The sequence below is a fragment of the Phaethon aethereus genome, assembly GCF_964289735.1.
Source record: "Phaethon aethereus genome assembly, chromosome: 18".
Lineage (NCBI taxonomy): Eukaryota > Metazoa > Chordata > Aves > Phaethontiformes > Phaethontidae > Phaethon > Phaethon aethereus.
The window spans coordinates 10,994,893-11,019,942 of NC_138594.1; the positions used below are offsets into that span (position 1 = coordinate 10,994,893).

Genomic DNA, 25,050 nt, shown 5'->3' on the forward strand with positions numbered 1-25,050 from the left:
TGCATGACCTAAGCACTTCTTGAAGGCAGCTCCTTTGAGAGATAAGTGTATATTATTTTGTGTGCTGGTTGTAGTTTTGGTTTTTTTGACTTTTGTTGAAGTATTGTGAATTTTCCCTACAGATTTTGGATAGAAAGAATGATGAAATAGAGGTACTGAAGTCTCTCTACAAAAACAAACAAAATGAAGCTGAGGACGTGATTAGAAAACTGGAGAAAAAAGGTGATTTTTATATTCACAGTTGTTGTTTTCTGCGTGGTGATACTGTACTGCATCCTTCTCGAGGCTATGGGCTTACGTATTCCTTCTAGGTACAGATGTCCCTCTCCTTTTCATTTGCAGGTCTTGACCTAATTTTTTCCTTTAGGGTTTTAGAGGATTGTCTGGTTGCCTTTGCTGTCCAGTTTCCAAACCAAATTTTCCAAGAGACAGTGTGATCATGTTGTATTTAATACTTACAAGTTTTATAAGCGTCACCAAAAGAAGTTTCTTTGATGATACCGAAGTATTTTGGCCACTTATTTCAAACTTTGTGGAATCTCTGGCTCAAGGTTAATTTATTTATACATTCAGTACATTTTAATCAAACCACAATGTATTATTTATTTAGGACTATTGCAGCAAGAGATTTCAAACATGAGTAGCAGTCTTGAATATGTCATAAGTACAAAACTTGGCCTGAGTGTGGCTTGTCAGCAGTTTTTGAATGTTAGTTTAGAATTCCTTGGAGTCCATTTACACTATGGACTAAACCACAGTGTAAAAATAATACAGGGGTTTGGTAATCTACGTACAAAAAGGGAGAGAGTTGCACAGATTTTATTTCCTGCTCCTTGGTAAAGTAAATTGTCCGGCAAGGGATGTGGTGCCTCTGTCAGTGGGCTGGTGGTTGTGCTCAGCTGTAACGGGTTGTGTTGGAGTCATCTACACTCTTGCCAGTGAAAATCATCAGTCACTTTTGAAAAGTGAATATGTACCTTCTTTGTTTTCCACAAAGTCTGTCAGACAGAGTTCTTCATGCAATCACTTGCAGTTTAAGTTGGGCAACTTAGTTTCCTTGTTTATCTTGAGCATTCAACCTTCACAAGAACCTTACCTCCTAAGGATGCACAGAAAATTAGGTTAAAAATGCCTGTTTTCTTTAGGTTACAGAATTCTCTTGATGTATGTTTACTGCTTCAGTAAGGAAAACTCACTATGAAATATTTTGTAAATGAAGTAGATGAGAGAATACCTTGTAATATTTTAGTGACACAGAATCTAAGTGCTAAAATCTAAAGCAGCACATGCATTAAGTATTTTTGAGTGCCAAAAAACATCAGAAAGCCAGGTCAATTGGAAAACTGATGTAATCTGATTGCATCTGTTGCCAACACTGAAAAATCCCAAAGGTCTCTCTTGAATGGTTATTTATTTTCCCATTTTTGACAGTTCAGACCCTTGTCCGTGAGTCACAAGTCGTCAGAGAAGCAAAAGAGAAGCAGATTGTGGAGTTAAAGAAGATGTGCGAGCAAAGCAATGATTCTCTGAACAATGAGTGGGAGAAAAGGGTAATGACTAATACCTGCTTTCTTTGGAAGACTCCTACAGCATATACCTGTGATAATACATTTTGTCACTTTAAAAAAAAAATTATAGAAGGAATTTGTTACTTTTAGTGATATTTTCTTATGCTGATTTTTATTTTTTTTTCCTGGAGTAATCTTGCAAGATTTTTTTTGTTGCTGCTTGAACACCCACACCCACCAGCTGGTCCCTCTGTTCCTGGGGTTCATCTGACCCCCTTGGCATGTCTCTGGATGTGTTAGGGAAGTGCTTATTTCTGGTTGACCTGACATGGAATTTTAATCTCGGTAAACCTGCTGCTACCTGCTGCCACGGTGATTCCTTTGAACTATTATTTTTGCATTGGGTCATGAATTCTTCAATGCGTATTAATTTATTGTAAGACTCAAGACAGCAGCAAAGCAGAGAGAAAAGCATGTTTATTGCAAGACAGCTTCACCTTTGCCCAGTTTAGTGTCAGTGTTTGTCTTGCTTACCGCTCTCAGGAGAGGGAGGGTCACAAAAAGGGCAAAACCACCTCCCTTTGTATATGAAGTATGCTGTTTAATTCAATTTTTTTGCAGCCCTGCATCTGGAAGCGCTGTTGGTTTTCATTCTTATCTTGTAAGAGATGAATCTTGTCCTTTGTGCTTAAGACCTTGAGGCTTCAGTGTTAGGTGGGGTTTTTTGTTTTGTTTTAGAGAAGCTTTATTTTCAGCCTGAGGTCATCCCACTTTTTGAAGGTACCTAGCAAGTGCTGTTCTTACAGCTGTAACTGTTATCAGTGATGCCAGTGTGCAAACAAGAAAACAAATTAAACTGCTAATATTAATTTTAAATTAATGAAATGATAGAAGTGAAATCAGAGCACGTATCTTATGGAAAAACATGGATGGTGGGAAGTATGAGGGAAATACAGTAAAGGTTAACAGTGCAATGTTTTTATAACTTCATGTACTACTACTTCTGTGTATTTTTTTCCTTTGAATAGATGCAGGTTATTTGAATAGATGTTGCTGACAATAATGCAAGTATTACTATAATCTGTTGTACAGGAGATAGAGACATTCCAAGAATTTTTTGTTTTATTTATATCTTATGCACCTGGAGATTAAATATTTATTTATTTACTTATTTTCCCAGATTATTTTTGAAAGGATCTCAAATTCAGCAAATCTTCTGAACACCACATATACATGATACTTATAATAATAATTTATTAGCATTTTTATCTTTTGGATGAAAAATTTTATGTTAAGTTACTACACACTGCTGAAATCCGTTAAGTAATGGCCCAGACTCACAGATACCCCCATGATTTTGCTAATCTATATGTGGGAGAGAAAAATCTACACTTGTGCAAATTAACCTGATTTTAGCAGTGTGTTTGGAGTGATGCTTTTATTTCGTTTATTACAGCTTTCTTCTTCAGCTGTGAAATGGATTTGTTAGAAACTTGAGAAACATGTAATAGCTGTTATACAATCAATACACCATCCAAGTTTTTTATGCTAATTTGACTTGACATTATTCTTTACTACTGTATAGATAGAAAATTTAGATTTCAGGCTGCTTAACTAGAAAGGGAGGCCACTGGTGTTTAGAATATAAATCAAGGGTTAGTAATGACACAAATAATCCTTTTATTAGACAAGTAGATAGTCAAGGTTCTCCAGCTTCTTACAAATTGAGAGGCAGATAAGCTGACAGCGTAAGTATCTGGAGAGAGTGTTAGTGTTTCTGTACTAGAAATTCATTAACTCCGTGCAGCAGTTATTGGTGTTCAGTTTAAATATGTAAACAAACAGAATAGCAGAGAATGGCAAAAATATGTATGTGTGTTAGTATTCTGTAAGGATACGTTATGCCCTCTATGCATTTTTAAATGACCTCTAAATTACCTCTTCAGAGTCATAGTAGACCTACTTAGTGAGACAATGATCTAGCTTTGTTATAGAGGACAGAAGTGTGGCTTGTGCTTCTTAGCTATTTTATTTATATGCTTGTAATAATAAAATATTTATAAATGCTAGTTTTATGTGCCATTTATTATTTGGTAATATTTTTGTGATGCAGCTTCACAATGCTGTGGCGGAGATGGAGAAGGAGAAGTTTAATATTCGGAAGAAGCACACAGAAGATATGCAGGAACTGCTTGAGGACACCAATGCTCGTCTTAGCAAAATGGAGGAAGATTATTTGGAACAGATAAAGTCAACTGTAAGTTCTTTGTAAATATGACACAACAGTGAGTGTCTCTTGCATTTTTCAAATTTCATGCATTTGTGCAAAAGTGTACATAAATTCTTTTGAGCTGAGAAATATTTTTTATAGTGCAATGCAGTTCTATCTTGGGAGAGAATAGTGTCCTGCAGCCAGTCCAGCCAAGGATTTCCCCGCCCTGGGTAAAATTCATCGAAGTACAGCCCTTCAATGAATATTACACAGATAAATAGTTGTCTTGATGGACTGTTTCTAGCATTTCTCACTGTTTTTGATTCAAGTTAGTGGAACTTTTGCCTCTGGACGTTTGTAGACTCTAAAAAAGGCTTTATGTAGTACATCTATTTTCGTAGATATATGTGACTTCTTTCTTACCCACCTCCTCTTTGAATGATCAACTGCTTCTGCTAAATTAAAGAGCAAATAAAAAGGATTTTAAAAATAACTATTTTATTGTTTTAATGTATTGTGTTTCTTTCCTAGAATAATTAGAAACATGTAAGCAGGTGTAATGTGGATTTTGTGCCCATTATATAAATGATGTAAAAAGCAAAAAAATTAACAAGTATCCTCAAAAAAGCAGCCTGTACTTTTTATCAGGATGATGTATGAAGAAAATTGAATTTGAGTGAAAAGACAATGCCAAACAAAATTTATTCCTTTATTAATGAATGTTGAATTTAAAAATTAGTATTCAGATCATGTCATAGGTAAGAGTAAATACAGACAAAAATGGACACAGTCTGTCAGCAAGATTGAATTTAAGAACCATCAAAACTAGACAGATCTTGCTGAGCGGCTTCTGATTTAATAATTAAACAAGGTAGAGTTCAATGCAGGGCTTAAGATGAAAGACTACACTGTCACTGGAAATTAGTTCTCTTTTTTTCTCTCTCTCTTTCTTTCTCTCCCCTGATTTTTTGGGGGTTTTTGTTGGTTGGTATTTCAGAGTTTCCTTGTTCAGGGTTTCACATTGTCAAGAATGCCAGTGCTCTTAGCAAGTGATGCTGGCTGAACAATTTAACTAAAACCATAGAACTTATAAGTTTGGGGTTTGCGCGTTGAACAAGTATTAACTTCTTGAGGGTTAGGGGGGCAGGGAGGAATTATGATACCTGGTGATATGTTAGGTATGACTTTGTTGTTGTTGTTCTTTACAAAAGGCCCAAAACAAACACCCCTCCACCCCGTCCCCAACCAACCAACCCAACCCAGCTAACCCCGTACTGTGCAGCTGGCTTTGCATTGATGGAAAAGTTTGCTGTACTATGTTCTTGAAATAATTTTAAGCCACTTGACAAAGTTCAGGTGACCATTCTGGCTGGGTGAGGGTCTTGCATTAGTCCAGGCTCATTTAACAGTTTTGTGATAGTCGGGGCACTGACTTGAGATGGCAGATGTTTGAGTTTTTATTTTACTTTAACAGAGGGGGAAAATACTGTTCCACTTCCCTCATCTTCAGACCTTTGTTGATATAAAAATAACTATGATACGTACATCCTGGAAGGACAGCTGTGTCTTATTTTTTGACTCCAGCCTCCTGAGGAGTTCCTTTCTCATATCTGTGCATATTAACATAAATTTAGGGAAGAATGGGAAGTAGTAGAGTAGTCTCATGCTACCTGCCTGTTCTCATTCTGCTCATTTTTAAAATAGTTTATATTAGGAGATGAAGTTCTGGGAAAAAAATAAAACTTTTGATAGATGTTTTTAATTTATTGGGAGGAAATCACTGTAATGAAACAAATGGTATGGAGAAGTGGATTAAGGAGAAAGGTACACCAGCAGAGACTTGAGGAATGCTCTTTCAGTCCTGATTTGGATTTGCTATATTCCTGGGCACAACACTTTCCCTCTCTGTGTGCCTCCATTTTCCAGTAAGAAAATGGAGATGATATAATTAATTCACCAATCATCTTATAAAGTATTTAGTTAATATTTTTAGTTGATCTGAAACACAACTAGATAGCATTTGCTAAATGCTGTTAATATAGCATTTGTATCATCGTGTTCTTCTTATATCCTCCAAATCCATAGCAGATATTACTATATCTTATTGTTTACATCCTTGGATGTGGTTTTACCAAAGTGAGCACATAAAAGGCAGTTATTGAAAATCCATAATTCTTTAGTAACCCATTGCTCTTTGTTTTGGTTTAGAAATTTGATTTATATATTTTTATGTCTGTAAATATGATGGTCGTAAAAATACTCAGACTATTTTAGCATAAATGAGCTACAGATTTCACTGGATACTATACTGTTTAATATGCTTTCTAGCTGACTTTTATAGCTGTTGATCAATAAAGTCTTTTTATATATGGCATTTTTGCCTCAAATACTCTTTCCCATGTGCAGGTTATACATATCGCTAGTGATAACACCCTTTTTGGTTAATGGAATGTCTAAAAGTCTTGTATGTGTATCCATTACAGTTTTCCATTGAAATATCTGTAATCTCTCCCATTTTAAAAGATTTGTAGTTTAGACATCAGTTGCACATATTGTTTTGCTTAGGGGAGAAGCCATGTTACTTTAGGGGGGGAATTGACATCCATATTTTGAAGATTTATTTTTGTTTTTTATATACAACATAGAATTTACTGTTGTGATTGATGGCAGCTTTGCTATTGTAACTCTTGTGTCTCTGGACCACCAAAGAACCTTGTTGCTTTAGGCTACTGAATAACAACAGGGGTATACCCTAATTTATTCTGGTGTTTTCTCAACAATGACCTATTCTTTTAGAACCAGACAGTTAAAAAACTGGAGGCTCGTGTCCAGCAGTTGACTGTTGAGGCTGAAAATAGTAATTTACAGCGTCAAAAATTATCTCAAGAAAGGACTGATGCAGAACAACGTTACCAGGCAGTATGCTCTGAACTTCAGGAACTGAAAGCAAGGTAATTAAATAGCTGTTGCTGTTTTTAACATTGAAGAATATGGAATTTCCAAAAAGCAAACATTATTCGTTTTAATTCAAGAAGTCAGTGAATGGTAATTGGCAGTAGCAAATTGTCATGAAAATGTATTAATTAACGTAAAACTCATTTTGGAACAGACTCAAACGACCATCGTAAGGAGTATGTTATCTCTCCATTATTTATAAGCATTTCATTCTGTTACAATAAGCACCTGGTACAGGCAGACTTGCATACTCTGTAGAATTGATACAGGTAAGATGCCAAAATATGAAAGCAATTTCCATATTCTGTTTGCTTACTACTTGTAGGCACAGCTCACTTCAGAAAGAGAAGGACCATATTATACAGGAATATGAGGAGAACATTCAGCAACTACAAAGTAAATATGATGTTGATATAAATTTTATAAAGCAGGAACATGCTCTCTCTGCAGCTAAGGTATGCTTCCATGCGTAGGCATTAAAATGTTGTTTATTTTTTAAGTGGTCTCCTCAATATAAATGTAATGCTTATGAATAAATCCAAGGAACTGTTCAGTTACCTAAGCTATTCATGTGCATAAGTTTAAAAAAAAAAAATTGTGATTTAATTTTTCATTCCCAAATTTGCCTGAAAAAATCATTGAAGATGGCTGATAATTCTGGTGTGTGTACATGTGTACATAGAGATGGTATCTTCATAGCTGATTCAGGTAAGTTATAATTAATATGCTGATTTTGTTTGTGCTTCTGTAAAAATGCCAGATACTGGAGGATCTCAGCACACTTAAAGACTTAATGTTTTCATAAGGCCTCTTCCGTGAGGGAAGATATTTTTCCAGAAATAAATTGTCTTGCAGGCATATTAGTATGGAACATTGTTAAATATTTATGTTTAAGAAATTATTTTTAAATTCTGCAAGCGTACATTCCACTCAAAATGTAATAATTCTTGTTTGTTTCTGTAAAAATATCTATCAGGTTGATATTTAACAATATGCATAGGTAGATGTACAGTATATATTTAATACAGTTTTCAAGTTAAATAATTGTAGAGAAGGCTCACGTTGTAAATACCATCTGCTAATCCTTAGAGCTGTAGAACAAATTAGGTCTTTTTCATTTATTTACTGCAGTTCTGAGAGCTTTGGTACTTCATTTAATTTACAAGGTATTTTTCTTTCTTTCAGTTGTTAGTGCCAAGGGTTTTTTTTATTATTAGCAATTTTTTTGTGGCTTTGTTTACATTTCTAAGTTCACCAGATGGACAGAAGTGATGTATCCAGAGTTGTAAACTCATACAGGGTTTTTTCCCAAGTTGATAATTTTTTCCAATTTCCAGGCACCTTTGAGAAATAAATTCAAAACCACAAAAGATATATCTGTAGAGCTAATGAGAAATGCAACACAAAAATTCCTTTTTCTGTTAAATCCCTACAGGCTTCTGATGCAATTGAAGAATTACAGCATAGCGTGTCTCTATTAAAACAACAGTTACAAGATACAGAACATCAAAGACAGCAACAGCTGAGGGTAAGCCCTGAATTTCTTACTCAGGAATGACCAGCCCTTTTTACCATTTCCAGTGATTTGAATGTTTAGATAGCCATACTAAAATGCACTTAGATGTAAAATGCATCTTTATATATTCATAGAAGTATATAAAGTGTCACCTTGTGCTTAAAGGTTGATTTAGAAACTATAACTAAAAGATCACTTTATGGGTAAGAGCAGAATTTTCACAGGAGCTTTTTGACTGTTGTAATTCACATGTTAAAACAGTATAAATGTGTATCAGTGGGTTATAGGGGAAACATGTCAAAGAATTAGGAATATCTTTTTTTTCCTAAACTGTAAACATTTTTAAAGTAAGTTTCAAAATTGCCTTTATTTTTGTTGCTATTTAAAAGTTCAGTTCAATATTCCATCTTCCTAGAGGTGTTTAAATTAATCCCTCTATCTCAGGATAATGAGTTCCACATCTGTATCATGTATCAATCCTGTTTGAGTTTTGGCATCTACTTTTCCTCCTATGTCTTTCATTTCACAGTTGATGTAGTACAGAATGGCATTTTAATTGCTCAGGAGAATAAGTTGCTGTTTCTCTTTAGAAAACATGAATCATGACTTTCGAGATAGTTTTGTTATGTGTGGATATTTCTGCTGTTGGTTGAATTTTTTTGTATGCCAAAGAATTTTTTTAATGATGATATAAAGTGGATTTTTAATTTTTATGGGCTGTTCTACATAATAGGAAATGTGTGTGTGTTTAATGACTGCTTTGAAATGAAAGAAAGATGTTATTTGTTTTTTAGAATACACATCTCTTCCTTTGCAGGATCAAGAATACCAGCTTCAACAGGACAAACTTCACTTGGAGCGTGTATATGAAAAACAGGTAACGTTTTCAGGAAAATACAGACAATCTTACGCACATTTCCAATTCTGTTGTATACAGAAGCTAAAGGTTTAAATTCTGAAATCCCCAAAGTAGTAAATTTTGGAATCCACGCATTTCACATGTGTTGGAAAAAATAATTGGACAAATTCAAGGAGGATTATAAGTAGAGCTATTTAAGCACAGAGATACGGCCTCTGATTCTAGAAGCTGGTTGCCAAATGATGGAGACTGCGAGAGCATTACCAAAAAGTGCCATTGTATAAGCTGCTGTTTGTTGCCATCTGATGTTTACTGCTGTTAGAGAAAAGATAATGAACTAAATTGAACTTAGCCTGACCTGTTGTCAGTGTTCATGTGTTCTTCCATATTTTTTCCCCAATGTACCTTTATTCCATACTTCTCCATGACTTGCATGTGTTCTTTATATATTGTCAGCATGTATTGTTTTTACATCCAAAGCTTAAATTTAAAAATGTAATTTTCATCAAAAACACTTCATCTTAAACCACTTTGCAAATATTGTCTACTTTTTTAGATTTTAAACATCAATAGGTTTCAAATTAAACTTGAATTTTAGTGACATTATGTCTTCAACTCATGTAGTGTTTAGGAAGAGTTAGATGTTAGAAGAGTTACTTAGATGCCTATTTAATTGAAAGGATGTGTTATTCAAACATGTCATTCCTAAATGTGGCAAATTTATAACATAAAATAATGAATTGTGATCATAGCTACTTGTCACTTGGTAATATCATTTGCAACATGAATTGTAGTGAGTTTTTGGTTTGAGTTAGTGCCTTTTGCTGTCTTTAAGTCAAATACTGTTTCGTTCCAGGATATGCTCTGGTCTAATCCCAGCCTATGTTTGTCTTTTTAGACCAGTCATGGTTGTTTATGAATGTCAGCCTCAAGAAAAGCCTAGGATTGGAATAATATTACAGGTCAAAATAGAAATATATTAGCGTAACTTGGGTATCTTCTAGCTATTGAAGTATAGTGGACATTGGTTTACTGCAATACATCACTTCCTCTACGGATAAGTACAGATTAGATGTGGCTGGTCATGTTTCCAGGCACCAAGTCCAAATGCCATCAAACGGCACACATCTACACTGTTTAACTTTATGATTCTGGACAGTAAGGCGGATGCCTCCATATTGGCTTTCTGCGGTGGTGCCTGTCCCGTGTGAATCTTGAATGCGGTTTGAGGATCGTTTCAGAAAATGCTACGTAGCATGGGCTAAGAGCATGTCAGCAGTTGCTCTACACCAGTAAGCACAGACATTGAAGTTGTAACTCCGTATCAGTAAAGAACGTAGACCCTTTATTTTTAGTAGATAACTTTACAGCAGCTTGCCTATTCATAAATTTTAATGTAACTGTGTTTTCAAAATCAAATCTTTGAGAAAGGAGGAGGAAAAAATACATGTGAACAATCTATGGATATAAAACCATAAAGTAGTCTAGATTGGCCCATAAAATACTAAAGCAAGCTTGCTTTCAACTAAAGGAATCAAGTCTCTGGTGCAATCTGTTCACTTAAGAACCTACCCATTATCTAATAATCTTTATTAGTCTACAGTGGCTATTGCCTGCTAGGATATTTAAACATCAAACAAATAATAGGTAGTAACCCTAAATGTCACTGATTAAATGTGCTTATCTGCTGAATCAGGAACCAGTTAGGCTAAATGGTTTTACAAGTGAAGGAAACACCTGCTTTTTATAAATAATCTACTGCTTGTTTTCCAAACATTCAGCTAAGGGTAAGAACAGTGACAGATTATTCTGGAGAGCTGTTCTTGAGCAGCTGTTAAATATATATAATCTAACCAGGTTTGGCAATACCTTCTTTACTCTGATAAACAGCCCATGGGTTCAGAGACTCTTTCAAACCAACTAAGTATTCGGGCTTCCATGTAGTAAACACCTTCATGGAACTGTTTACAGTAGAGAATATCTAAATTTTTTCTGCATTGCACTGTACTCTTATACTTCTGACTATACACTTATTAAAACATGTTTTTCTTTATTTTAGTGACTTAATAGCATGTAACATTGCAAATGATTGTAAGTGAATAAAGGATTTCCTGTGCTCCCCATCTGGTAAAGAAAAACATGCTTAGTACATCACATCACCACATGGTGACTTGAGCAATCCTAAAAGCAAAACAAACTCTTGTACTTAATCTGCCTTTGGCAAAAAACATTACGAAAACCCATGGTTTAGACCATGGCTGGGAGGTTGACAAATTCTGAAGCTGCCTTCCTCTATTGATCTAGAAGTACCAGAGAAAAGAATTCTTCATAAAAATGTCTATTCCTGGTTAGTGAATTCAGAAAGTGGGACTCAGATTTTGTTCAAGGTTTTCTGTGACTATATTGCTTTATAGGGAGAGAAGCAATTTCTCAGATTACTAGGATAGGTTCCTTGTGAGGTCTTGGAAGTTTCCATTTTCATTCCACGTTGATTAAATATTAATAGGAATTAAAACAGTATTTCAAATTTAAATGGTAACTACAATATACTGGGAAAAATACAGACATTTAGAGGAGAATAAAAGTTTTTTGTAACTGAGTATTTTTAGGATGTTTGTGTAAGAGGTCTGTCTCACTTTTGTGTGCAAATGTCTTTTAAAATATGTGTGTATAGATATTGCCCGGTGTAATGGCAGTTGCGTGGAGGATAATTACCTGGAAATGCAGTTTGCTTGGGGAAGTGGAAAGGAAGAAGGATAAGCAGTGTGGCTGAGCAAAGGAAAATGGAAAGAGGTGTGGGACCCCGTGATGTTAGACAGTAGTGACCCTCTGCTGCGTGCTGAGGTCAGGTTTAGTTATGTGGAAGATTTTTATACTGCAAGATTGTTCAAAGTGAACGCATATGCTGATGCTGATCTAGGTAAGAGATGATGGGGAAGAGATAGGAAGATGACGCAGGCAGCTTTTTTCTGTTGTGCGAGGATACAGAGGCTCTCGGTTTGCAGTAGGATTGGTTTCTTGTCACATCCATCGGAGTGACAGATGACCTATTCTTCTGGATTCACACTGTAGTATAAGCAGCACGTGGTCAGTTTTCTCTGGAATAATAATTGTTAGCTAAGATCCTCTATCATTTTAGAGGTGTCAGTGTGCTTTTTTGGGTTTATAGTTGTACGCTCACACAAGAGTGCAATACCCTAGCATTTCTACATGAAGTTTTTAATGTCTGGATGCAAAATGGAAAAAAGAAAAGTTTTACATAATGATTCAAGCACTGTGGTTTGATTTCACTGGGTCAGGAGTTCATTAGTAGTAAACCACTTGTCCTCAAAGTTTTACTTAGTAAAAGTATCTATGCTCAGCTAGTTCATGGTTGAGTACGTATTATTCTAAAGGAATGTTATTTACTATCATTATGTTTGGTATTTTTATTGCTGTAAGAATTGACAAGAAGTAGTTCACTTGGGGTATTCACAAATGGTTAAGTAGGAACTCTGCACCATAGAGAATACAGGTCATTATTTTAGGCAGACTTCACTATGCTTTCCTGTATTTATCTAGAGAAAATGTAGTCCTTTTTATGTAATTACTGGTATTTCTTTATTCTAGAGAATAATGGTCATTTTAGAGAAGAAAAATAGCTCTATTGGCTGTATTCTTGTACTTCATCTTGCTTACTGTTGCATTTTATGTAATTTTAGAAATATATAGGTCGTTGTCTACATCAGCGCAAAAGAAATATGCAAACAAGTAGTTTTTATAGTTTAAAATAACTTTTTTTAATCAGACTTTGTTTTAGCTGAAATACGGTATTTCTTTTCCTTCAAATGGTAGATTCATGGCATCCGGAATGATCTCGATAAAGAAAGAGGGGATGCTCAAAAGAAAATTCGCAAACTGGAAGAGACTTTGAAGTAAGTGGATATGGAATAATTGTTGAACCATCCCCAATTTTTTAGTCAAGTTTATTAAGTAAACTTATGCTTTGTCTCATCCAACTGCCTTCCTATAATTTGTCTGGGTTATCTTCCCATTGTAAAGCTGCATCTTCAGGGTTTTGCTTCTTCCTTTACTTTAATTTTTATGGCTGCCTAAGCCACCCAAATTTGCTGACTTTCGAGTGGTAGGAATAAGACAGGATTGAAGTTAGTGATGTCAGCTGGTTTTGCGCTGACATTATTGATTATTATTGATATTCCAATAAATGAAACCTGCTTCAATTTAGAATAGATACATAGTAGGCAAATACTGCAAGCTAAAGACTAGTTGCTTTGCACTGTTTTAGAGGAATAGATAAATTTGAAAGATGTATTTATTTAAATTATATTCTAACTTGATTCAGTATATGATGCTTGTGCTTTTTTTTTAATATCCACAAATTACAACATTAATGTGGATTTTTCCTCTTTGATACCACACTTTTTTGTGTGAATACTTATTTTTCAAATGTAGCTAAGGCTCGGAGAAATGGTCTGCAGCAAACAGAAACCACTTTTCATTAAATAGCTTTTTTGCTGACCTTGTACATTAAAAAACTAATCAGGAAGCAACAAGTTTGGTGTTTTCTGAATGGAGGAGTGGTTTACATGCAGCAGATGCATATATGACAAGATCGATTCTTGTTATGCTGCTTCCATTTTTGATTATGTAAAATATTATTTCCATATGTTTATCCAGTTTAAATTCAAAGTTATGGAAATAATTTCTAAGGAAAACAGATCATTTTGAAACAAACCAGACGTTATTTGCTAAAACTATTCAGTTAAACGTTACAACATACCTTATCTAGGCTGATAGAGGCTTTGGGAAGGTACTTTTATTCAATAAAAGTCACACGGATGAAGTCTGTATTCCTTTATTTCTATAATCTCTTAGGTATTTGGCATAAATAGAGACTATCTTAAATCACTACAGACATTGGTAAAAACTCCAGCTTTTAATCTTTAAATTCTTTACGCTACTATTTATAATCTTAGGGAGATTGAATTGTTATCAACTAAACGTAATCTCTTAGTATTTCAAGGTCTGATTCATTAATAATGTAGTTGCATTAATTATCTTCCATGGGTTAGCGTGCTGTGGATTCTGAAGTTACTTTCTAGTTAACAGCACTGCACTGTAGATAGCTGAGGAGGTCCTCATTTATTTCAGATGGCTGTAATTGAGCTTAGGTTGAATATTTGGGTTTAGAATAAGGCTTGGAAAGACTAAAGTTTCAGGAGCCCGGTTTGTGGATGGATACTTCAGGGCCCACAAATTAAGATGATGTTGGCAGAGGCCAGTCCCAACCTTGTGCTTTGTATGAGCGGGTCCTCCGAGCCATCCTGAGTTTGGGCCAACCTCTGGGATCGAAGAGCCCTGGAGGCTGCATGACAGGCTAAAAGTATGTTCAGACTGTTTCCCCTACAGCAGGTGATTAACACCTATTACTGGTTTTCAAAGTGTCTTTGAATATAAGCTACTTCCACTCATATTGTAGAGTACTTTTCCCAGGGTGCTTCCATGTCCTATGCACTCTGTTTCCCTTATGCTTTCTGATTTATTTCTTTTTTTGAATCAGGGTGTTGAACATAATGTAGCGATTTCTAATATTAAATGATGTATCACTCTCCTAATGGAAAATGGAAAATGTTTTCATTTTGGAGCTAGCTTACTCTTTAATAATGAATCTATACTGTTGTTTTTTTGGTTGTTTTATAGCAGTGATTTGCAGTTAATTTTAACATTAATAATGGAATTACAAAATAATTACTTACTAGTATTACTAATTGAGCAGAAATAAAAATTAGCTTCCATCCTTGTTTTTGTCTGTGTGGAGACAGAAGTTGGCAAGATCATCGGGGTGGATTTGTGCTCCTAAAGATTAAAAACATTGTATTTACAGAAATATAGTGCCCTGGTCTAAGCCCAAGATATATTCTGCTGACCAGTTCTTCCATATTTCAACTCTGGTGCAAAACCTCTGCCTCTTGCATCTGTACATTTCTGATCGCGGATGTGTCGGTGCACGTGACTGTTAAGAACAGATTCACATGCCCAGTATAGAGGAACTGCTAATCCCGCAAGGCTGACTTTCTGGAAACCAAGCCATTCCTTCAGTACCAACGTTTCTGGACAATATTAGAATTTTTACATGTAGGTGTTTATATAAGATATGTACCGAAGTAATACATAACAAGCCGTAATACTTGTGTCAGAAATGGATGGCTTCCTTATGGCTTTTTTCCCCCATTGCTGCAAAAATTAGTCCTTTTCACATTCTCTTGCTATTAATATTAATTCACAAAATCTAATATCTTATTTGAAAATGCTTTATTTTGCTGGATTTTTTTGACTATTTGTGTAATCAAATTAAGTAATTACAAGCTAAGGCAGATACAGTAAACCTTTAGAAAACAACCTTATCGTCCTTGAGATGGGCGAAAGTATAGTTCACCATCTTCAACAGAAACGATGCCTTCTGGTATTGCAGACCCAGTAGGTGCATGAGTGATTTCTCAAACTACTTTGATCTAAATGCACTTTGATAGTGAAATGGCCACAGGATAATATCTTGAGAAGCTAGTCAGCTACAAACACATAGAAAGGGAAGTGGCAGGGTTTTTAGTGGGGTTTAATTACATTTATTTTATTTTCTTTCCACTCAAACAGTGCTTTTGCAGTTTCAAACACATCCACATAGATGCATAATGAAAGTGGTTTGAGACATTGTGTGGAATAGTAAAATCCACATTTCTAAAAGTATCTTTCACTTCAAATAGTATTGCCAGATTTTTAACACTGAATAGGGGTTTGCGTAGTTTATGGAAGGATTTTTTTCTTCTTCGGTTTATAGTAGTAATATCTGTCAAAAACAAATCTTTTGCAAAAGAATTGCTTTAATACTCATGACTATGGGTGGTGACTTTTAGATTTAAATCTTATATTGAGTTTAGCAATGCATGTCATAGGCATTGCCTAATAGCAAAAGTGACTGTAGGAAATGCTCCAAGGATTTTTCTAGAACGTCATTTAAACTGCATTTATATAATAGCAAAGTATTCTTAAAAAGCTTCTGTGGAAATACTTTGGGGGGAAAGGTTGTTTCTCTAATCCCTTTAGTTTAGTTGCATAAAATATGTCATGAGAGTGGGTTACAAATAGGCTAAATCTCTGTGGTTCTTATCTCTTTTATTTCCTATTCCTCTGCTTAAAACAAAGCTGTATATTTACATTAAAAGTTATGACACTACAGACTGAGTTGAATACAAGAGAAAAAAATTAAGAAAAAAATCTGTAGCCATTTGTTGCTGAAAAAATTACATGGAAGAGAAGGAAAAGGTCTAGCTGACTTTTTACAACACTGCTATCCAGAGTAGCTCTCAACATGACCTATTGTGTCTTGCTCTGTGAGATTTGGACACCTATTTATTAAAAATATTTTTGTTTCTGTTATTATTATTATTACTCATAATTTTAATTTACTAGGCTGTAGGGAAATATTTCCTGTTTTATTGAAGAACTGAAACGTAGAAGCTTAGAGACTTGTGGCAATTTAGGGAACTGGAAACAGTCATGGCCTTGATGTGATTTTAAAATGACGCTGGGACATGTATATTAAAGGCCCTTTGACCATTCTTACTCTTATTTCCATTTCAGGGATTATCTCTGAAGCAACTTTACTTATCTGGCGTGCACTTGAGTAATGTTCCCAACAGTAGTATTGCAGGTGGAGGATTTACGCACTTTTCTAAAGACCTAACAAATGGCTCTCTTCCACAGTAAATAATTGTGTTTAAAAAAAAGTTTTCATTATGACAGAAATGATCAGGTTAGACTGTAGTATTTATCACTTACTGATAATTTCATCAAGTTTAAAATGTTTAAGTACTTAAGCTCCCTTCAGTTTGGATCAGCTTTGCGCATTCTCTGGCTATGAAGATTCTTGCTGTGTCTGGAAGTAGCAGCTTTGAGTAGATACCTGTCTCAATTACTAAACAAAAGCTGCATCTAACTTGTTTCCGTAAGAAGGTGCAAAGAGTTTCAGCTGTTACTGCTTTAGTCAGTTTGTGTCAGTCACAAATATTAAATTACATCTCTTTTTGACAGACGGTGTGCTAAATAATGGCCTCTGTTGATACTAGACCTCAAAATGAAGACTAACAACTTTAGCCCTCTGACTATAGAATCGTTTAAAGACATATTGAAGGTTCTGTTTTCTTACCTTTCCTTTTTTTACTGTTTCTTTTGGTTCCAAAATAGCATTGTAAACTACAGACAACCATCTTCCTCGTCACTTTGACAGTTTCAGAAACAATTGTAATAACAATTTCATGAAACACCAGTGAGGATACATGTTCAATAGGGCTTTTGAGAGAGAGATATATATTACGTTCACAATTTAAATATTCAGAATTTAATGTTAGCAGAGTAGTCATAGCAGTGATCCAAAAGGCATCCCATGGAAGTATCACCGTTCCGTGCCAGGCATTATTTGCAGCTGGCAGAAATACATATACTTTAAGGCTCACCTCATTTATTTACTGATAAACAGAGGAACTTCGGACATTGTTGGTTAAGATCAGAGGTAAAAATCTCTTTTATGATCCAAAGAAAGAGCAGAACAACCATGTGCATTATTAGTATTTATAGACTAGTATATATATTTTGGTTTGGTTTTTGCCACTTCCATTCTGGAGTCCACAATATGTTTATAACTGCTTAGATGTATAAAAATTGTCCATCCTGAGATGGGGTTTTTGGACTAAATTATAAACATACATAAGAGGTGAGACTGTTATGTCACCTGCATGGAAGCGCAGACCACCTTGCTGCTGCTGGTTTCCCAGGATAGTGGTTATAATGGTTCTCACATAAAAGAAATAATTAGGGGATCTGAGTTAATGCTTTTTAGTTTGCATCTCTCATCACGCTACTGAAACATAGCTTTCCTGAGTTCTTACCTATTCGGTACCGTGATCAAAGGAAACAATTTTTAAGAAGTCATGTTAGGAGAAATGACAAGAACTGTTACCCCTACAGGTGCAGACATTGGAATTGAACTTTGAGGTGTCGAGGAATGCTTGTGCATTATCCCCAGTTAAACGCTTTTTAACATTCTGCCTCTCAATCTTTGCCTTTTTTTTAAACCTGCCAAAAATGGAGCCAAATCTCAGCATTTTGCAAGTGGTGATGATACAGAGCAAATGTTTAGCAGCTGGTTTATTGAAAGTCACTTAATAAAACTGTTTGTTTACATAAGGAACTAGCAACACCTCTTTCCCCCATTGCTTCTCTACCCCTCATCTGAACTTGTTTAAAACTCTTCTGGGGAAGAAAGAGGGGCTACACTTTCCAGAAGCCAGCAAAGCCTCTCCTATCTATCAGCAGATTTGTATTTTTACAACAATTTCTAAAGCGTGCACATATGGCTTTCACAGTATTTTGTGATCTGGTTTAGATGGCAGACCAAAATGTTTCAAAGTCTTTTCAACCAAAGGCATGGTGTGAAGGTGGTGCATGCAGATGTTCTATAAAATACAGAAATAAAAGTAATTTACCTTTCTTTTCCTAAATATACTTGTATACATAAATGTATACGTTTCTCTGGGAATCCTTGACATGAGAATCAAGGGGAAGAAGCTGATTTCTCTTTGTGGGTGGTGCCGTGGAATTTCCTCACTGTAGACCTAAAGAGACTTATTTCATTGCTTTACATTATTCCCGATATGGTAGCTGTGTCTGTTCTTTATACCTCCACATGCCGATGCCAGACTACTATCTAGGGACTTTGACAAGTGTGGTTCATTGATACTAATATGTATTTTAAATTTTTATTTTTGTGTATAGTACACTCGTTACTACAACAAGGTTCTATCTCATAGAAAGTATCTGATAAAATTCATTTGCACTTACATTTACTGAAACGAGTTGGAAAAATGCTGTTTTGGGAAGGAAATTTTTTTTTGGTACCAGTTACTGTTCTTGAAACGTTAGTCATTTCTTTATTCAAAGGGCTTCCACTTGTCATCTTCTAGTGTGGTTTGCCAGTAATTTGTTTTTTCCCTTCAGAATCATTTATTCCCTACGTGGCATCATCACAAGATTATGGAGCAATGGAGCTGGAGCTTTTCTCAGGCTTGCCCTGAGGTTTTAAACTTAGTACTGATACTTGTAGAGCCTTAGGAGAATGGCTTTTATATCGCATTTACTCAAAAGCAGAAGCTAGCGTCAGTATGTTCTGCAAGAAGAAACCTAATTCTAATTGATCTGCAACTTCAGCCTGAATTCCTGACGGGAGGGACGCCTGGACTGCAGCTGCGCGGAGGTTCAGGGCATTCCCATCTCCTCTCCTTTCTACTTCTGCAGGGTTTCAGTCTGCTTTGGACTCTGGGGTGCGGTGGAATGTCTTGAGTGTGCGTGATCCTGTTATCAAGCTGCCCTGAGTGTTCTGTTGTTGTTGTTCCGAGGCTGCTTGTCCGCCTCCCGCAGGCATTCTGCCCGGCGTTTCCCACCGCTCCCCTCTGCTGGTGAGGTGGGGACAGAACAAAGCTGGGAACAGGACGAGACGATCCCTTGCAGAATGTGTGTTCTGCTTTTTCCTACAGCTATGGCTGTGTAATGACTCGTTTTTCATTGTATAGTTTTCTTTGATATACAAAGAGAAAGCCTGCATTTGTTTGGTCTGAAAGGCTCTTTTTGCTTTGCTCAGAATATGAAAAATGTATAAAATTTTAGCACCAGGAGCTTTGTGTAAGGGTCTCTTAGTCTTTGAGATTACTAATCTCTTGCAAAATTCCCATGGTGTTTACATAATTTTTCTTTTCCCTGTATTATTGTAACAGGGACAATGTAAAAGAACTGAGAGTACATAAATCTGAGAGAAATAAATGTATGCATAATGCTTCTGAGCTAATAAAGAGGGAAACGGATGAAGGCAAGGATACATAAAAACATGAAGACAGATGGCAGAAGGAGATAGAATAAATAGCAGTGAATATAATTTCATTTTGATTTGCAGGATCCAAGTGCATAATTTTGTATTTGCTGTTGGATCCCAACATTTTTAAAAAAATTAAATTTAGACTTTCAAAATGTTCAGAAATACCATTTTTAAAAAATTGCGAGTTACAGTGGATTTTGAGAATTTAATAATACCAAATCTTTCAGAACTTTATTTTTAAACAGCTGCTTCTTCAGCATACTTTTGTATGGATTGTATTGCATGGACTTCCTGTAGTGGTGGATGTCATAAATGCCATTGCACACAGAAAAATACAACACATGATAATCATCAGTACAATGATAAATAAATAAATGGAGTGATAGCTTTAACTGCAAGTCGATTTTTTGTCATTTCTTGCTCCTCTAAGTAGAATCCAGATTCTGAATAATTGCTTGTTGTTGTTAATATTTTTAGGATAATTCCCTAAGTGTAGCTGTTTTCCTGTAGTTAATTCCATTTTTCCTTGAAAATGAAGTATTTGTGTGTGGAGGAATTCTTGTAGGAATGGAAAAGCTATTACTATTTAAAGCCGGAAATAATTAAAGAAATATGAGAAGGCATTGTCTTTAATTCCAAATGTTGCAATAAAGAACATTGTTAAGAGTTTATACTCATGTTCATTGTGTTCATCATTCTCTTTTATTAAAAAGTTTAGTGTTGTCTTGTTACAACAGTTGCAATATGATGAAAAAAACAAACTTTGATTTAAAACCCGTGGTAATGTTAAGTGGCTGAAGAGTTTGGATATATTTTTACTCTTTAAACAAGGCTGTGTGTTTTTTGGTGGGTTTTTTTTTCCTTTCTCTAAGAATCAGTGGAAAAACAGCCAGCTGTTCTCCACTTGGTGCTCTGTTTGAGCATCTGAAACCTTTTAGAGCAAAACCAGTCAAAGTTTCCAGCATATTGTAAACATTCCTTTAGCCCTGGTGAACATGCTGACATAACCCTCACTCTAGGGGGCACGATGTAAAGTATGAACAGAGGACAAAAAAATGTGGTAGCTTTATTTAATAGTCTCACTTAAAAGGAAAAATAAAGTGTTCTATTAACTATTTACAGCCTTTCATTTTCTTTCACCAGTTTCTCTGGAGACCTACTGGCAATGATGAAATATGTATTTAAAGGAAAGCTCCAGTTGTACAAAAAAAAGTAACAGTTGATTTTTAATCCGTGTCTGTGGGACCATTATGTCCCTCAAGATGGTTATAGACATATCATATGACATCTTTTTAATGATATCAACTATGAAAATGCTTCAATATAATACATAGCTGTACGAAAGGGAAAGCGTTGCCTTGTGAGATGAACAGTGTCAGTGTATCATGGTATAACGCTTGGGTTAACTGCTGTAAATTGCTATTCTAATAATTAATGTAGTTAAGGGCTATAGATATTAACCTTACTAAATGAATACAACAACAGTTAACACAGATGTCAGAATTGTTCCCTTATTATTCTGAAAGCCTTCCCTTTCACACTAGTGTCTTTCAGATTGTACAGTGTATTTCAAGACTATATAGTGCCCAAAACATTGATGAAATGAGAAGAGCCTTCAGCTGGCTAAAGAAGGTCTTACAGCTGATTGAATTCAATTACTGATTTTTTTAGTAAGCATGAAATGTTTCAGGCCTTTTGGATCCTTTTTTGGGTCAGTTAAAAACTTTCTATGAAAATAGTACAAGGAGTGACTTGGTTCCTTTTGCCGTTGTTGCTAGATGGTTATGATTGCTAGACTTCAGTTACACTTGGTAATATTAAGTTGACTTTTAATTTTTATGTGCGAGTTTCCTCCAGGTTCATGAACAACACAACCAACCTTTGTTGAGGAATTAAAGTTACTATTTCAAACAGTACTTTTATTGAAAAAAATAATGTTAAAATCCCTGTCCACCATACCAGCTTCTTAGAAAGAAGAAACTGAGCTGATTCCTCAGTATTGAGTTACTATATTGTCCATTACTACATGGGTGATATTATTCTGAATCCGAAACTATAATAGTATAATTTTAGCCATAAAATTAGTTACCTTAAATATGTAGAATGACAGAATGAATACAGTATCCTTGTCTCTCCTTGTATAGGTGAGTGATATGGTCACTTTTTGGGTTCTTTTCTTGCCTGTTTGAAACTGGTGTTTGGTGGTGCAGCCATGAGTGTTTAAGGGTGGAAAAGAAACAGGATGGGTGGGAAATAATTTATTTTATCAAAGGCTTTTTGATCCAGGGTGTTTTTATCAGCATCTCTTTGAAATAATAAACTTGACATGCTTTAAGCTGAAATAAATAGTTAGATGTTTCATTTAAAATTCTATATTGGAAAAACTGGAGACAATCTTAATGCTGTTATTTCATCCTCGTCATCTTTGATTTGCCAACTACTCTTGGCTCTGTCACTCATAACACGTCTTGGACTGTTCTTTGTTAGTGTGAAGTGATTCTTCTTGCCTGGCTCTCCTCCTCTGCTCGGTGATCTCTCCCATAGCTTGTCCTTCAGATGGTTTATTTTATTTGCCCTCCAGCTTTCTGTGCCACAGCACTGTTCTCTGATCCTGATCTTTTCCTTCTTTGCACCTCTTCTCTGGGTATCTCACGAATCTATTTACTATCTGTGCTGCTGACTTTCTGGTCCACCTTTTAATTACAGCCTTGTCTCCTTTTATCTAAGCCATTATCTACACCTGTCTCTCTAATTCTCCCCTCCATGTTCTCCTTGTTGAGGTTTAGCTGTCATCTCAGCATGTAAAAGCCATGACTATTAATCTCTGTTCTAATCCTCCTCTCTTGATAACCGAGCCTCTGTGGCCTTTCATATATGTTGTGTATCTAAATCTTGTAGACAGTTTCTGCAGTGTTGAGCAAAATTATAACGTTTTCCTTTCCAGCTGCATTTACAAGACTTGCCCAGCCTTTTAACCCACATCTCATTCATCATTTTGCAGTTGCTGTTTTTATTCTGTTTTCATAACACCTAGCACAACAGTACCCTGTCATAATTATGGGAAATAGTTATAATAATTATTAGTGTGTTTAACCACTGTCTAGTTAATTAGTGAGCCATTAATTTTGAATGCGATGCATTGTTCTTTTTCTTTTACTCAAGTGTGATACTACAAATGTGGATATATTATTTACTCTAAATTCATTAATGGCTTTAAGTAGTGATTTAGTTTGTTAATGTTATCTCCTGATTTATATAAAACATAAGTATATAGTTTAAAATAATAATTGCATTGTAAATATCATTCATTGTTATAGATTACTTGGAGGAATCTAGACCAGCTTTTTGATGTTAACATCTCGAATTATGCAAATAATTGCATTGTAAATATCATTCATTGTTATAGATTACTTGGAGGAATCCAGACCAGCTTTTTGATGTTAACATCTCGAATTATGCAAACTGTAAACAATTTATAAGTGGATTCGTGCTTTTTCTCACAAAGACAAGCTCATCTTATACTTAAAATCAGGGAATGAAAGATAAAATTGTTCTCTACTTATATTTTTGGCTTTATTTCTTTGAAATGATGAAACAAGTTAGAATGCTTTCTAACAACTTCAAAATATTAAAGTGCCCAGGGACAGGATAGGGATGATGTTTTGAAGGCAATAAATATTTCAGCTTCACATTTCAGTCTTTCTTCTTTGCTCCTTTGATCTGGCTTTGGTTTAGTTATCATTCCGCTTGAATGACTTCACACTGTCTCTCTTCCTCTCCGTACCAAAAAGAAGCGTTTGGCACATATTCCATATGTTTGGGCGCTCGCCTTGTAGGAGAGCCCTCATTGTTCGTCAGTGTTTGCTGGTAATAACTGTCTCTACAGTAAGAGACTCTAACCACAGCTGCCATGGGTGCATTTACCCAATATGTAATTTGCACCGAAAGCTGTTACTTAACTGTCGCTGTTTGTTAAAATAGAGCAGGAGAAGTAAAATTGTTTTTTGTGTATTTCAAAGAATTGGTCTTACTACTGAAGCAGTTTTCTGGAACAATAAACTAAACCAGTCACTCCTCCTTTCTACAAATATATGGTACTTTAGGTCTTAATACATTATTTCTGTAGTTGAAATATCTGCTTTCTAGAGATTAAATTAGAGGGACTGTTGTGTGGAGTGTTTTTTAATGCCTGTTGCACCCAGCTAAAAAGTAGTGTCATGGATCTTGCATTTGGCTATAAATGGATAAACTGCTGCGTTCCTGTGGAGTCCTGCCTGTATCAGGGCACGTCCGTGTGAAAGTCTCTCTGAGATCAGGAGCAGGATCATGGGGTCAGTTATATAAGATTTCTGTATACGGAAATACACGTGTCCATATACTGGATGGGTACTCGTGTCTGTAGCTTATACACAAAAGATACCAAGGTATATTTCCTGAATTTTGCTGTTGTGTGGGCAGTTCATACATGTTTTGATGGAGGTTATGTTTTTAGGTACTTAGTATGCTGTGATTTATGCTGTCTAGTGAATTGTCTTATCCTTTGGGAATATATGATTGCATAGTTGGGTTTTTTTAATCTAAATGGACTATATAAATAGCCATAACTTTTAACACAGAATTAGTAGAAAAGTCATTTTTCTTATTTTATGTGTCAGCAAACAAAAAGCAAAACTGTTTAGAAACAAACCCAGCAACATCCTTTTTCAGCTGCCTTCCAGCAATGGCAATGGTTTGTATTTTAGTGGGGTAGTGAAGCAATTTTCCATCGGCAGAAATAATCTCTAGGGATGACAGGAAGGAATGGGGGAAGACTTGTGTAAGTACAGCAAATCGAGGTACACAGGATCAGTGCATGTATGTAAGGGAAGACCATTCTGGTGATCAGCAGGAGGAGAGCCTGGCCTCTCTGAGCAGATCACTGTTTGAAGATCTTGGCTTCAGCAGTGCGACTAAAGGCTCAGCCATTATTCTGCTTTTCTGTGCCTCAGCCTTACAATGCAAGATGAATTTTTATCTACAGGCATAAAATCCAGACTCATACTAATGTGTGAGATGAAGCTTCTTCTTGTGGAGTCCGTC

The 25,050-nt window shown here is 35.5% G+C and overlaps 1 protein-coding gene across 1 annotated transcript in view; it reads left to right on the forward strand.

The window, feature by feature from the left end:
- Positions 1-25,050, forward strand: part of CEP112 (centrosomal protein 112) — a gene marked incomplete at both ends in the record, with an annotated part of 184,569 nt that overhangs the window by 37,465 nt on the left and 122,054 nt on the right. Inside the window, 8 exons of the mRNA XM_082008283.1 lie at positions 123-222; positions 1,432-1,550; positions 3,622-3,765; positions 6,517-6,671; positions 7,001-7,130; positions 8,111-8,203; positions 9,009-9,068; positions 12,885-12,964. Coding sequence (XP_081864409.1) covers positions 123-222; positions 1,432-1,550; positions 3,622-3,765; positions 6,517-6,671; positions 7,001-7,130; positions 8,111-8,203; positions 9,009-9,068; positions 12,885-12,964 — 881 coding nt within the window. The remainder of the gene's footprint in view (positions 1-122; positions 223-1,431; positions 1,551-3,621; positions 3,766-6,516; positions 6,672-7,000; positions 7,131-8,110; positions 8,204-9,008; positions 9,069-12,884; positions 12,965-25,050) is intronic.